This window comes from Aythya marila (genome assembly GCF_965140915.1).
Source record: "Aythya marila genome assembly, chromosome: 12".
In the NCBI taxonomy this organism is placed as follows: Eukaryota; Metazoa; Chordata; class Aves; order Anseriformes; family Anatidae; genus Aythya; species Aythya marila.
Genome location: NC_139053.1, coordinates 8873235 through 8885485, shown reverse-complemented (window position 1 = coordinate 8885485; position 12251 = coordinate 8873235). Strand labels below are relative to the sequence as shown.

Sequence of the window (12251 nt, the reverse complement as noted above, 5' to 3'; positions counted from 1 at the left end):
TAACTGTGAGGGAACAGCCTGATTAAGGAGGGAACAGCCTTAACTGTGAGGGAACAGCACGTGATTTTCTGTAAATTAAGGCAGAAGTCGCCATGCCCAGGCAGCTCGCACGCTGAGCAGGGTCAGCGGTCATCCAAGGAGCATCCCTGGCTACCACACCGCGCCGGTCCTGCCCTGTGCATCTTCGGCCATAAAGACCCGTTCTGTTTCCAGCCAATGCTTCTCTGCATTCCCACCCACCCCATAAAAGCCTTCACACGCTCTCCCCGTCCCATCCTCTTCGTATTTTCCCCTCTCTCCCCCAAGGAAGAGGCTCCCCCGCTTGGCAAAATGAGCGCAGCTGCGTTTACCTGGCTCCGCGCCGCTCGCTTCCTCCTCTGCAGACTGGGGAGGAACTGGGGGACAGGAGCATTTATAGGGTGCTTTCCCCCCTCCTGGGTGCCGCGGGCAGCGGAAGGGGCATTGTGCAACGCCGCGCAGCGTCGCCCTTCCAGGAAAGCTGCTCCGGCTGACGGAGGAGGGGGACACGAGGAACACGGTGCCCCCCGGCTCCCCCCGCGCTGGGTTTGGGGTGCTGGGGGATGGGATCGCCCATGGAAAGTGCCCTGGGGAAGTGTCTGGGACCCGTTACGATGCTGGCTGCTGTCTCAGCTCTTTTTGCCATGCAGAGGGCACCGCAAAGTGCTCAGCCTCAGCTCCGCATCCCGCTGAGCTTTCCCCACAGGGCACGGGGTCCTCCAGAGCATCACAGCCTCATGTGAGGGATGCCGGGCAGGGCTCTGTGCCCATCCCTTTTTCCAGCCCGGCCTCGAGCCCTCCCTGCTCCATTTGGTATCAAAGGAAGCGAGCGGCAGGCACAGGAACCGACGCTCAACCTCTGCGGGAAGGGCAGGAAGCGGCGCAGGCCGATTTTCGGAAGCGCGAGGCCACGCATGACACCCATTGCCCAACATCGGTGATTTCAGCCTGGCACCTCTCCACCTCTCCACCTCTCCCCTGCTTGCTGTCACGCCGTCCTCACCCCCCCCGGGCACGGAGCATCCCCCCCGGGCAGCCCAAACCAGTGCCCTGCTCGATGGCACAACCACGGGTGCCCAGGGGCCACCCCAGCCCCCTGGGGTTACCTTTTAGGAAGCACAAATAGCCGGGCCCTTTTTAAAGGGTTTTATTTTTCAAAATATACAGCTTATTTACAGGTGTAGTGTCTACAGTTTTACATATAACTTTATTCCAGACCTTTAAATATCCGCAGTAAACATTAGAAAAAAAAAATAAATCACAGGATCAGGGAAAAAAAAAAAAAAAAGGCATCTTTTAGTGATTCCGTTCATTGGAGTTTAGGTTTCAGATAGCTGACAGCTACAAAAAACGTGGACTTGATAAATCTGGCAGAGAGATATGGCACGCTGGTTAGAAAAAGGCAAAAACCAGCAGGCTGTGCTGGTTTGGTGGTGATTTTTTTTGCATTTGTTTTGTTTTTTTTTCCACCCCTCCCCAAGTGCCCCAAGACAGAGAAGCCCCCGGGTAGGAGCTGGGAGAACTGCAGCATGTCGGGCACCTGGGGGGGGGCACCCCATAAGGGCTGGGGGTCGGGGGGGCTCCGGCGAGGTGCAGGGCAGAGGGAGGAGGGCTGGGGGGCTCGAGGCGCCGGGCACTTCATCCTTTGGGCGCAAAGCTGCCCCCACATCAGTGCCCGCAGCCTCCTCCTGCCCCTTCCCCGCATCCTTGCCCCCCAGCCCCAGGGGCAGCGTGGAGGGGATGGTGCAGCCCCCCCGGGGGGGGGGACGGGGAGGAAGAGGAGGGACGGTGCAGACCCTCAGCAGCACAATAAGGTCCCCACACGGCCCCAGTGGTGCTGGAGGTGTTGGGTAGGGGACAGGCAGGGCTCCAGCCTTGCCCCCAGCACCGTGGGCAGGATAGGGACAAGGTTGGGGCCACCACGGGGATGCTTCGGAGAGGGGTCAGTGCCACGTCCCCCAGGAATGAGGGCTGGGGAGGGACACCAGCCAGGAGGGACAGAGCTGGGGCCGTCAGTCCTCTTTCTCGAAGGTCTCCTCCTCGGGGATGAGCGTCCGGAAGGGGCGATCCCAGAAGCGGGTGCTGATGCCGAAACCTAAAGGGAAGGGGGAAAAAGCGCTCAGCCCGCAGTGCTGCTGTCGCTGCTGGGGGTGAGTTAACCAAACCGCTGCCACCGCCACCAAAACGGGCAGCCAGGACAGGGCTGGTGACACCCCGAGATTTCCAGGACCCTGCCCCACGCAGCGGGGACACAGCGGAGCAGGGGGCTGGGCTGGTGATGGCACCAGCAGCGTCCCCGCGGAGAGGAGCGCCGGCGTTTTGGGGAGGGAGGCTCGCCACCCAGCCCTGGGGTGACAAACCAGGGTGAGGAGGAAGAGCAGAGGGACAAAAGGAGGCGGCTGGGACGATAACTTATCAGGATGGGGCGCTTTCTCCTAGGAAACCGGGCAAAGGGCAGGTTGAGCAAGCGCCGGGCTGCGGCAGAGCGAGGGAAACCCGCGGCCTCACCCTGCACCCGCCAACGCCACCCGCGAGGAGGAGACGAGCGCCACGGCCCGGCACCTCTGCACCCCCACGGCACCAAGGTGGGCACACGGGGGGCTCCCCTCAACCCCCCAGGTAACTCCCAGCCCCTGCCGTGAGGCTGTTTTTTTCCCCCCAGCTTCTGGGAAGCACGCGTGGCGCTACCTGATTTTTGGTGCTCGAAGTGGTGCTTGACGTGGTACGCCTTCAGCCCGTACAGGTAGGTGCCTTTCTTCGGCGAGCCGTAGTGGAGGTAGTAGTGCATCATGTCGTACACCACGTAGCCGCAGAGCCCCCCGACGAAGACGGAGAGCCCCAGCACCTCGGGCAGCAGGAGCTGCAGCACGCCGTAGAAGAAGCCGATGACCAGCGACGCCGGCACCGGGGGGAAGACCAGGCGGGAGCTGTCAAAGGGAGACTGGGAGAGGAGCAGAGCAGGATGGTGAGCTCCTCACACCCCCAAACGAAACCAAGGCGCACCCACCCCGCAGGGCTGTCTCATCTGAATGCGAGCCACGCATCCGGGACACCAATTTGGGAAAAGCCAGCGGTGCAGCACCCCGAAAGACGCACAGAGACACCCGGAGCGGCCCCCGACTTCGGCTCACGGGTCCTTGGCACAACGGGGACGTTTCCTCCAGCGAAGCTAGAGGGAGCCCACTGCTTCCAAGGCTCTCACCGCCCTCACCAGCATTAGGCAAGGGCCCCGATTGCTCGGGGTGAAGACACCACGGGTGGCGGGGAGCACGCAGCGCCAGGCAGCCCCCGCGCCCCCGGCCCCGCGGCTCACCTTGTGGTGCTGCCCGTGCAGCAAGAAGTGCAGGGTGATGAGATAGTAGTTGCTAGCGGGTGGCTTCATGTGGAAGACAAAGCGGTGGATGAGGTACTCAAGCAGGGACCACAGGAACATCCCCAGGAGGAAGATGAAGGGGAAGTAGTATTTGTGCACGGGGATGGAGTACTCTACACAAGGAGACATGCGGCGGTCAGCCAGGCAGGGGGGGGTTTCGGGTGCTTTTATCCAGCGCCATGCTCACACCGAGGAAGCTCGCCTCTCCCCAGCACGCAGCCCACGGGTTTGTTTGACTCCTACCAATTCCCACTCTCTGTGGAAACAGCCGGGTGCCACTCGGGGCTGGAGGCACCCCCTGGTCCTTACAAAGCTGCTGCGCCCACCCCAACGAGCAGGAGGGACCCGACAGACACAGGGATGGCCAAACAGCGCTGCTGCTGCTGCGGTTTTGTTCTGCAGGGAGCAGATCTGTCGGGTGCTTTCCCCCCCACACAGCATTTTTCCACCTCCTCCTCCCCTCGGTGCCCACAAGCCCTGCGTCCCCGCTGGCAAAAAAAAAATAATTCACCCCGTTCATTCTCACTAGCGAGATCCCCCAAAGCTGAGTGTTTTGGCAGCTGGATGAAACACCCTCTCAGCAGCAAGGTGCCGGGGGCAGATTCCTCCAAGAGGAATCAGGGAGGGACGCATCCCAAAATTCAAGCCCACCAGCTGGCAGCACTCGTGCCCCAGCCACATGGCTGTGAGCGGTGCAGCTCCGGGCTGCCCAAATTTCTTGCTTGTGCCTTGGGCTAACACAGCAAATCCTGCAAGCACACGGGCAGACGTGAAAGAGATTTGCAGGAGGGGAAAACAAAACAAAACCAGAAAAAAAAAAAAAAAAAGGTATCAAAAAGCTATCAAAACCTGGGCTGAGCGGGGCAGGTCGGCGAGAGGGGGCCGGCGCGGGCGCAGCTGGCACCGGGTGGCACCTTGCGGCGAGGGAGCCGGGCAAACAACAAAGCACCCGGCCCCCCCCGGCCCCCCGCCCCTGCTTCCCGGGGGCGCAGACAGTGGCAGATTGAAGGGCAGGCGCTCGGGGCGAACAAGCCCCGCACTGTGCGCGGCCGGCGGCGCTGAGAGCCGGGTTTGTTCGCCGCAGCCGCCCGGCCCCGGTGCCAGCGCTGCGGTGGGTGTCAGCACCCGGGAATGGGGAGGGGGGGGGAGAACGCACCCCCAGCGGCGAGCTGCAGGGCTTTATTTTGGGGATGGAGGAGAGGGAAAAAAATGTATTCAGGGGGAGGTGGGGTGATGGAGGGAGGTGAGCTCGGGCTGTGAACCAGCGCAGGAGGCTTTGTGCTGGGGACGTGCTGGTGGGAACGGGGCTGGGGGCTCGTGCGCTGCTCTCACAGACACATGCTGGAAGCTGGGGATGGGGAAGGGATGAGCAGAGGCTCCGTCCTCCCAGCGGGCCTCGTACCTGTGGTGAAGGAGGAGAAGAGCCTGGTGTTGCCCTGCGCGAGGGACGTGTAGCTGACCCAGCTGAGATAGAGCACCACGGGGGTCCACACCAGGAACACCACGTACCTGCGGGGCGAGGGGAGACGTCAGTGTGCCACCACATCCCATCCCATCCCATCCCATCCCGGGGCACTCACCACGCCGTCTTGGAGAGGGACTCGAGGAAATCCGAGTGGAAGAGGCGGATGGGCCTGTCCACGGGCTGGTGCACCCACTCGTCGTACTTCTCCCCCAGGTAGCCCACCTGCCACAGCAAGGGCTTCCTCCAGTCCACCAGGTCCTGCGGGGGGAAATAACGGAGCGGTGTGGTAACACTTGGCTGGGTAAAACCACGGCACCCGTGCCTTTTTTGGGGATTCCCATGCTGGCACAGGAAGCCGGCCCCGGTGCTATCACCCACAGGCACCGCGCACTTTGTCCCCGTGCCACCTTCGGCCCCGATAACTGCGGCTCGCCCCCCGCGGGCTGTCCAAACAAGAGGGGTTTTCTCCTGGCGGTGAGGACGCGGTGGTTTGGGGGTCTCCTCCTGGCCTGTGGGGTCTAGGAAGGGATGGATGTGATCGCCCAGAAGGGCAACCCCAGCCCGCACGGGGATGGAGACAGAGAGACCCCGCTTCAGGGAGGTTTCAGGCCAAAAAAAGGTCGGTTTGGGATGCAGCCAAAGGGAAGATTCCCTTTAAAAGGCAATCGGTGGCAAAATATTTACAGGGGTCGGTGAAGGGCTCCTTGCCATTCAAAGAAAAACAAAAAATCCTTTTGCAAGATAAAAGCAGTCCCCTGAGCTCCCCGGGGCCGTGCTTGGTACGGCGGCCACGGGGTGCAGGGGCACCCAAAGGCACCTTGGGGATGGGGCAGGCAGCAGAGCTCACCCTGCCCGGCCGCTGCACCCCTCACTGCTCAGTCCGGAGGACAAACAAACACAACAATTATAATAAAAATAGAAATAAACAGCACAAGGCGTGGCTTGGCAGCCTGCCCCGTGCCGAAGGGCAAAGCTGCTGTCAAAGGAAGCCACCACCTCCCCCGGGGAGCCTCCCCGCAGCCCCTCACCTTGTCCACGTCCACGGTTTTACAGCGGGGGTCCAGCCGGCGCGCTGGCGGGGCTGCTGCATCTGTTGGCTTCTCTGTTTGGGGGCAGCTCTGCAAAGAGAAGGAAAAACCCCAGGATGAGAGCAGGGCTCGGGGTGGTGACTGCAAATGAGCATGAGCAACGCGTCCCGGCGCTCAGCCTGCATTTCGGCTGCATCCCCACGGTGGTACAGCACAACGAGCTGGGGAAAAAACAAGTGGAGCTTCCCAGCTCGCCCTGGTGGCAAAGCAGAGGTTCCTGGGCTCTTCCCAACCATTTTTCCCCTTCCCATAGCCTGGTGAGCCCTGTCCTGAGCCTGCCGGGCTCGCTGCAGGAGGAGCAGCACCTGGCATCGCAGGGTTGGTGCATGCAGCACCCTTCCTCCCGGCCCACAGCTCGCTGCTCCCTGGGGAAAGCCCGGTTTTGGTTGGGGTCCCTGAGGAACCCCAAGCCCACGGGGCTGAGGCTGAGCTGCACCGGGCTGCTTTGGCTGGAGAGGGCACAGTGGTGAGCAGGATGCTTGGGCGCAGAGGGACCTTTGGGTGTGAGGATGGAGAAAGCGGAGGAAGCTCCCTGGGGAGCAAAGTGCTGAGACCAACCGCGGCTCCACCTGCACCAGTGGGGAATTTGTGGTGTCCCCATGCGAGCCCATGGCCGCTGGTGCCCCCACAGGGCTGGCTCCCCAGGCAGGACGTGCCAAACGTGCCTTTTCCCCACTCGATCACCTTGGGTGACCCATTAACCAGCCAGCAGGCCACGGCACGTCCAGGCAGCCCCACCGGGCTTTCCGTGTGCGGACAACAACAGGATTTTTCCCCATAGGGACGGGACGGTCCCCTCGAGCTCCACGGGGAGGCGGTGAAGGTGACACCGGCAGCGGGGACCCTGCAGGAGTGGCGTCACCACGGCGGGGCGGACGGGACTTTACTCGGCCGGGCGCACGTGACGCTGACGCGGGGCCTCCGGAGTGTTTGCTGATACCAGACGCTCCTGGAGGGACGGGCGCCCATCCCACCTCCCGGCGAGCCTCATCCCAGAGGGCGAGGAACCAGCAGGTGACTCGTGCTGGGCAGCAGAGCTGACATTTCCAGCCAGGCAGGACCGCGGCAGGCAGCAATTTCAGCTCCGATGCACCTCCCTCTGTCCATCTTGAAAGGTCTCCACTGGCATTTCGCTCTCGGTGTGCTCCTTCTTTCAGCCACACGAGGCAAAATCCAGGTGGAGGTGGCTGAGTTAGAGGTTCTCCAGAGTGCTCTAGTGCTCCTCCTTGCATGTGCTTTGGTGGAAAATCCGTCTTCCAGTAAAGGAGCCCAGTTTTGACACATGCATCATCAGCTCGACGCCGGCAGAGAGGGTGCTGGTGTCCCAGCGCCGCGCCTCCCCGCTCCGAAACGTCCACATGCCTCAAATTCCTCCACCCCTGCATCCCTCCCCGGCCGGCTCCGCTTTCCAAGGATGCTCCAAAAAAAGACGGGGAGGACACAAGTGACACCCCGGCGGGGTGACAGCCCCGGCGACGTGCTCGCCATCGCCCTGCATGACGCAGCGCCCGGCCTCGCCCGAGTCGCCTCCACCCCCTCATCCTGCACGGACACCGCCTCGCCCGCTGCCAGCACCCATGGGTGCTGCCCCGAGGAGGGCTCGCCGCTCTTCACCCCATGGCTCAGAGCCCCCGGTGTCACCAAACCAGGGGACAGCCCCGTGGCGTGGGTGCCACTGGGGAAGCTGGCCCTGATGGCAGCTGGAGGAGGACGAGGAGGAGGCTCGCTCTGCCCGCGGGTGATGCTGCCGCCTCTGCCTCGTCTCCAGGAAAACAGGTCCTGCCAGGAAAGCCTTGCGAGAGGAGAGGCCTGATGTAACCAAGGGAAAGTTACGCCTACGAAACGCCGCCACCTCCCTGTGCCTCTCCCGGGACGGAGACCGGCACGACCAGAGGCCGAGGTGTGAGGCCGTGAGCGTGCCCCCAGCTGGGCTTCGTGCACGGCAACCCCACCGGCACACGGAGAGCCGCGGTGCCACCAACACCTCTGCCAAAGAGCAGGACCACGAAAAGGAGACGGAAGGTGACTTGTCCCAATAAAAAGAAAAAAAAAGTCCCACCACGCCACGTTTTATTACACCACCTCCAAACGGGCGAGCGCCCACGTAGGGGTGAGCTCACGCCGCGAAGGGGAGCGAGGGCAGCACAGCCCCGCACGCGGTGGGAGCGGTGCAGGCACCGCGGCGAGGGACAGGGGATTTGCGGTGATTCACGGCCGCGTCACGCAGCCCCGAGGAGGCTGTGATGAAAGCCTCTCGTTGCTCAAATTGGAGGGGTAATTACACGAGCCGGTTTCCCTCTAGCAAGGCTGTTAAAATCCACTGGCTACTTTGGCTAATTATCGCTCCGTGCTTTGATCTCCTCTCTATTCTGTTTGCATAGATAAAACAAAGTGTGGCACTTCATGGTTGTTTTTTTTGTTGTTTTTTTTTTTTTTAATCAAACTGGGGCTCAGTGATTCGGTCCGGGGCGAGCCAGGAGCGTCCACGGGGACCCGGTCACCCTGCTCTGCAGTCACACCGGGCTCTCATTTAATAACCTCAGGTTCCTGCAGGACGTCCCACTGGAGGGGCACTACTGGTGGGCTCCCACGAAACCCTAGGAGGGAGACACCTGCCCGAAAAACCAACCCTTGGGTTCAGGCGGCGACGGCACAGGTGGCAGCGCCAGAACTCGTCCATCCGGTAGCTGCGCGCACCCCAACCCGTCGGGCTTGTTGCGCGCGGGAGGAGGCGGCGGTGTCCCAACAAAGGAGTTGCCACGGCCGGGATCCGAGGGTGGAAGAGCCGAGCACGGCACCGGGGCGCGGAACAAAGCCCCGTCTGTGCGGCCGCCACCGCGCGGGGCCGAGCGCTGCGCCCTCGGGGAGGAGGGGACCGAGCAAACAGCGCGCGGGGATGCGCCCTCGGTCACCGACCCCGCTGCGCTGGCACCGGGGGCTCGGCTCCCCTCCGAGCATCGCCGGGAGCTTCCTGCTCTGCCCGGAGGGTCCCGAGCTGCCGGGATGCCGGTGGTGTCACGTCAGCCTGTCCTGGATCCCCCGCACCGCTGTGCCCGCGGATCCCAGCCCCGCTGGCGTCAGGAGCACCGCAGTGCCTGGGTGTGCCCCGTACGCCCTAGACCTTTGCACCACGTCCGCCTCTGGCACCGTGCGTGCCGGGTGCTCAGCGCGCACCCTGCCCCTCGCACGCCCCGAACTCCCCAGGCCCTGCACGGCCTGGACCCGAGCACCCTGCTGACCCTACGTGCTGCACACACCCCAAACCCTCCGCACCCCGTACCCCTGAGAGGTGGGACCCAGAGCATCCCACACAGCTCAGCCCTGATATACCATGGGTGTGGGGTGCACCACAGACCCCATACAGCTCTGTCCTTGTGCTCCCCGTACACACGGCACCCTATAGACCCCATACAGCTGTACTGTCATGCTCTGTGGACCTGGGTGCTCGACAGACCCCATACAACTCTGCCCCTATGCTCCTTAGATGCAGGGCACCCTACAGACCCTAACCAGCTCTACTGCCATGCTCCCTGGACCTGGGTGCCCTGCAGACCCCACACAGCTCTCCCTACCTCTGGGCACCCTGTAGACCCCATACAGATCTGTCCCAACACCCCCTGCACTAAGGACACCCCACAGACCCCATACAGCTCCTTCCACCCCAGGCACAATATATAAACCCACACAGCTCCAGCCCCATACTCCCTTGACACAGGACACCCTATAGACCCCATACAGCTCCAATCCCACACTCCCTGGATGAAGGGCACCCTATAGACCCCCCACACCTCCAACCCCATACTCCCTGGATGACAGGCACCATATACACCCCACACAGCCCCTCGCACCCCTGTGCACCCCACAGACCCCATACACCTCTATCCCCCCACTCCCTGCACACTGGACACCCCATAGACCCTACACACCTCCACCCCCACACTCCCTGGATGGAGGACACCCTACAGACCCCATACAGCTCCCCCCACCCCTACACACCCCATAGACCCCACACAGCTCCGTGCGCCCCCGTGCGCCCCCGTGCGCCACACAGCCCCACGCCCCCCGCTGCTGCTGCTACCTGCCGGGAGCCTTCCTCCTCCTCCTCCTCCTCGTCGTCGTCGTCGCGCAGCTCTCCCAGGTAGTACTGCTCGAGCCAGCGGCGGGCGTTGGCGGAGTGCCGGTGCGGGGGCCCGTCCAGCGCCGCGCTCACGTCGGTGCCGGCTCGGCGCCGCAGCAGCTGCTCGCCGCCGGGGTGGAGGCGCACGAAGGCGCTGAGGTCGTAGAGGCGCCGGCGGCACCGCACCACGCACGAGCCCTGCGCGCAGCGCGCCCGCACCTCGGCGGCGCTGAACGAGCGCGGCGGAGCCGCCATGGCCCCGACCGGCCCCGGCCCCGGCTCGGCCCCAAAACCCGCTCCCGGCCCCGGCCCGGCCCCGGCCCGGCCCCGCTGTGCCGCCCGCCGGCCCCCGCCGCCAGCATTAACCCGGCCGCGCCGCCGGGGATCCGCCCCCCAGGGTGCTGATTGGGTGGGGAGGGAGAGGGGGCGGGGCTTGTGGGGAAAGGGGAGGGGTTTGGGGGAGAGGGGGAGGGGTTATGGGGAAAGGGGGTGGGGTTTGGGGGGAGGGGGTGGGGTTATGGGGAAAGGGGGTGGGGTTTGGGGAGAGGGGCGGGGCTTTGGGGAAGCTCCGCCCACCCGGCAGGTGGGGGGTGGGGGTGTGGGGGTGCATGGGGAGGGGTGTACGGTATGTGGGGTATGGGGTGTATGGGGTATAGGGGGTACATGGGGTGTATGGGGTATATGGGGTGTGCAGGGTATACAGGATATATGGGGTGTGTGTCATATGGGGTATGTGGGGTATGTGGGGTATGGGGTGTATGGGGTATAAGGTATACAGGGTATGCGGTGTATTGGGTATATGGGGTATGGGGTGTATGGGATATATGGGGTATGGGGTGTATGGGGTGTATGGGGTATGGGGTATGAGGTGTATGGGGTGTATGGGGTGATGAGTACGTGAGGCGATGGAGTGATGGGGGAATAGGGATGTGGGGTGATGGAGGAAAGGGGATATGGGGTGATGAGGGTGTGCGGGTACTGGGCGATGGGGGAATGGGGTGACAGGGGAATGAGGGGATGAGGGGAGGGGGTACGGGGTGAGGGGGGAGTGGGGCATTCCTGGGGAGTGGGGATACGGGGTAACAGAGGTACGGGGTGATGGAGGTACAGGGTAATGGGGGAATTTGGGCACCCCAGGGGAAAAAGGGCCCTGTGTCACGCGCAGCGAGCCGGCAGCAGGTTCAGTTCACCAATTAATAAAAGTTGCCTTTGTAATTAGCCCGGGGGGGGGGGCAGCACTACGGGGGCACCCCAGCCGCTGCGTTGGGTTTGGGGTTGCGGGGGCCGCTTTGGGGTGACGTCCCCACCCCAAGGGCCGGCCACACGCCGGCAAATTTCGGCGTCGCCGCCGCCAGGCCCCAGCCCCGGCTTAATGCGGGGTGCACCCTGCCCAGGAATGCCGACCCGGGCGGCCCCCCTGGCCCTGCCCCGGCCTCCCCCCAGATTTTGGGGTGCTGCAGCAGCCCCGCGGGGCGTTGAGCGAAGCCTTTAATCGAGGTGGATGCAAAACTCGCTGCGGCTCCGGCGCGACGCCTCCCTCCCAGCCCCAAGACCTTTGGGGCAGCAGCTCGGGGCAAAAAGTCCTCGTTTTGGGGTCATTTTGCATCCTAACGAGGGCAGAGGGGTCCCTGGGTGGTGTGTCCTCAGTGCAGGGGTGCTGATGGGGCCAGGGGTCCCCGGGCTCACCCAGGGTGGGGGGTGACAGCCCCACGGCACCCACAATGGTGCCGGGGGTCCCCGGTGCGGCTGTGGGGCCGGAGCCGGGGTTCCCATGGGGTGGCAGCGGGGTCCCCGGCTGCCGGTGCTGAGCTCGGCGCTTTGTCGAGGCAGGGCGGCTCCCGTTTTAGGATTTTTGGGAGAGTGTGGGGGCGGAGGCGGATCCGGACAGGCCAGGGCACTCAGCCGGAGCCTTGGGGCACCTCCGGGCCGCTGCACCCAAACGGGGTGTGGGATGGGGGGCTCAGCAGGGCCCACCGTGTCCCCAAGTGCCCAGCACCCCGGGGTGTGCGGGGACCCTGGCTGTGACCGTCCCCACGGGCACTTCCTTGGCCCCGACCGACACTCACGGTGCCTGGACTGGTTCAGCTGGCGGACGGACGGACGGACAGAGGGACACTGGGGACAGCAGGAATGTGCCAAAGGGGTTGGGGCAGGACGAGCCCCGCGGCACGGCACGGGTGGCGCTGGGGT

At 63.8% G+C, this 12251-nt stretch overlaps 1 protein-coding gene across 1 annotated transcript; it reads right to left on the bottom strand.

The window, feature by feature from the left end:
- Positions 1–1194: 1194 nt before the first annotated feature.
- On the bottom strand, positions 1195–10357 carry FA2H (fatty acid 2-hydroxylase). The gene is made up of 7 exons (XM_082770385.1): positions 10023–10357; positions 5885–5974; positions 4972–5114; positions 4794–4900; positions 3332–3504; positions 2707–2959; positions 1195–2113 (listed from the first exon to the last, which is right to left on the bottom strand). Exons 1-7 carry the CDS (start codon positions 10314–10316, stop codon positions 2031–2033), a joined length of 1143 nt encoding a protein of 380 aa, XP_082626511.1. The 5' UTR covers positions 10317–10357; the 3' UTR covers positions 1195–2030.
- Positions 10358–12251: the final 1894 nt, after the last annotated feature.